This window comes from Leiobunum rupestre, chromosome 11 (assembly GCF_980474605.1).
Source record: "Leiobunum rupestre chromosome 11, qqLeiRupe1.1.hap1, whole genome shotgun sequence".
Taxonomy (NCBI): Eukaryota; Metazoa; Arthropoda; class Arachnida; order Opiliones; family Sclerosomatidae; genus Leiobunum; species Leiobunum rupestre.
This window is the reverse complement of record NC_143394.1, coordinates 10,941,389-10,943,553: the sequence shown is the minus strand read 5'-3', so window position 1 is coordinate 10,943,553 and position 2,165 is coordinate 10,941,389. Positions and strand designations below refer to the sequence as shown.

The 2,165-nt window shown below is 31.5% G+C and overlaps 1 protein-coding gene across 2 annotated transcripts; it reads right to left on the bottom strand.

The window, feature by feature from the left end:
* Positions 1–2,165, bottom strand: MED31 (mediator complex subunit 31). 2 transcript variants are annotated; one of them, XM_090162668.1, is made up of 4 exons: positions 1,873–2,165; positions 1,708–1,788; positions 1,520–1,616; positions 1–292 (listed from the first exon to the last, which is right to left on the bottom strand). In XM_090162668.1, exons 1-4 carry the CDS (start codon positions 1,913–1,915, stop codon positions 58–60), a joined length of 456 nt encoding a protein of 151 aa, XP_090018794.1. In that variant the 5' UTR covers positions 1,916–2,165; the 3' UTR covers positions 1–57. The 2 variants fall into 2 exon arrangements, with proteins under 2 accessions (XP_090018794.1, XP_090018795.1); XM_090162669.1 differs by having other exon boundaries at positions 1,971–2,165.

Below are 2,165 nucleotides of genomic sequence, written 5' to 3'. Positions count from 1 at the left end.
TAAATCTAAATTTGTTTTAATACAAATATTTTAAGAAATTTACATTTAAAATATACATTATTTGTTTACTGTTTGTGAGGGTTGTTGGGTCTGGGGTTGCGATTGTTGAGACTGAGTGTTTTGTTGAGTACCTTCTGTATGAGGTTGCAACAATCTAATCCTTTTACGCGTATAATGCTGCCAATGAAGCAACTGCTGGTCATCTATAAACTTAGCACATTGAGCGCTTGTAATTTCTCTTCTAAAATGTTCATACTGAAGTAATTCGAGAAAGTGCAAGCACATTGGATACCTAGATAGATATGGTAAATTAATTAATGGCTCTTTAAAAAATCTGTTAATTAGTTGTGTGAGTACTTTTTTTTGGTTTTAGTTAAGTCTCAAGTCGTCAAATATTGGGCACATTTGACTCTCGAGTCGTCAAATATTGGCCACATTTGAATCCAGAGTCGTCAAATATTGGGCATATTTGAGTCTCGAGTCGTCAAATATTGGCCACATTTGAATCTCAAGTCGTCAAATATTGGCCACATTTGAGTCTCGAGTCGTCAAATATTGGGCACATTTGAATCTGGAGTTGTCAAATATTGGGCACATTTGAATCTCGAGTTGTCAAATATGGGGCACATTTGAGTCAAGTTGTCAAATATTGGGCACATTTGAATCTCGTGTCGTCAAATATTGGGCACATTTGAGTCTTTGAGTATTGAAAAATTATATTTGCTCAAGCCTTCGAGTCCTGAAGAATGGTTTTAAGTCCTAAATTTATGCTTAAGCTTTTAAATAAAGAAAATCAGACTAAATTCTTTTAACAAATTTCTAGTACTCAATAATTTTTAATATTTGTTAAACTTATTTCAACCTTAATTTAATTTTGCAAACTTTAAGAATGATTCTTTGAACTCCAACAAGGAAACCCTCATACCAAAACTCAGTCCAGTTAAATTAATTTCTAGGACTTAGCAAAGGGCACGAGTACTTGTACATCTCTACAACTAATGTAAATTTGATTAATATATTGGCTTCTGTAAATATACACAGTTTTTCTCTTAGCCAAGAGTTGAATCAATCAACTGCCCACCAGGTAAAATGTCACAATTAGATTATAAGTTCATTTCAAGTTTCTGCATTAAATATTTCAGGGAATTCAATTAGTCTCTGAAACTATAAAATATATATTTGTTTAAAACTAATTTAAAGAGCAGATTTAAATCTACAGAGTTAATTATTTTGAATTATATGCGCTTTTTTTATTCTCAACATATCATAATAAAGTGTGCTCTTTAATATACAATTTGAAATGTTATATCGTTTACAGTTAATAAGGCTAGTTACGCCAGAAAAAGGAAAAACTATATTGAGAGTAGCTAATAATCTAATTGTGATACTAAAACAATGGCGCTGTAGTTAGCTAGGCTGTTTGATTCTACCACTAATAAAGCTACAACCATATAAATTTACTGTGGATTATGATATTAACAAAGTATAATGTCATATTATAATGGAATGCGTGTCATACTTTAAATATTTAGCATATTCGGGCTTTTTCCAATATTGCAAATATTTTAGATAGTTGATAAATGTTTTATCTTTCAAGTATCCTCTTTGAGCCAAAACTGTTGAAATGAAACCAAAGTTTAACGTTATAGTTAGCAAACTTAGCAACAATATTAAGAATGGTATACACGTTGTACGAATGAAGCTCACAATTGAGATAATTTGGATTTCCAAGACACTGCACAAACTCGAGCTCAATTTGAAAACGTAACTTTTGTTGGTCGTCAGTTTCTGTCAGGTTAGAAAATAGGGATATTGTTAAATAATCATAATGGAATAGTTATATAAGGTAGACATTTAACCCATCTCACCCACCCAGATCCATGATTCCACCTAAGCCTTTGACGCTCATAGACATATCTTTTGATTACTAATGATAATAGTAAAAAATAATTAAAGAACTTTAATTGTACCTTTGCCAATCATATTCAATTTCGGTGAAAAAAAATTAAAAAAATATATCTATAATCTATGGTCTTTGACAGTGAATTCGAATTGTTTATTAATTGGACATGTCTTAAAATTTTTCGACCGACACTGACCAATCCTTCTGGAGCTTAACCAACAATTCACGGAAAGCCTGGCGACATCTATGATCTATTTGTGAG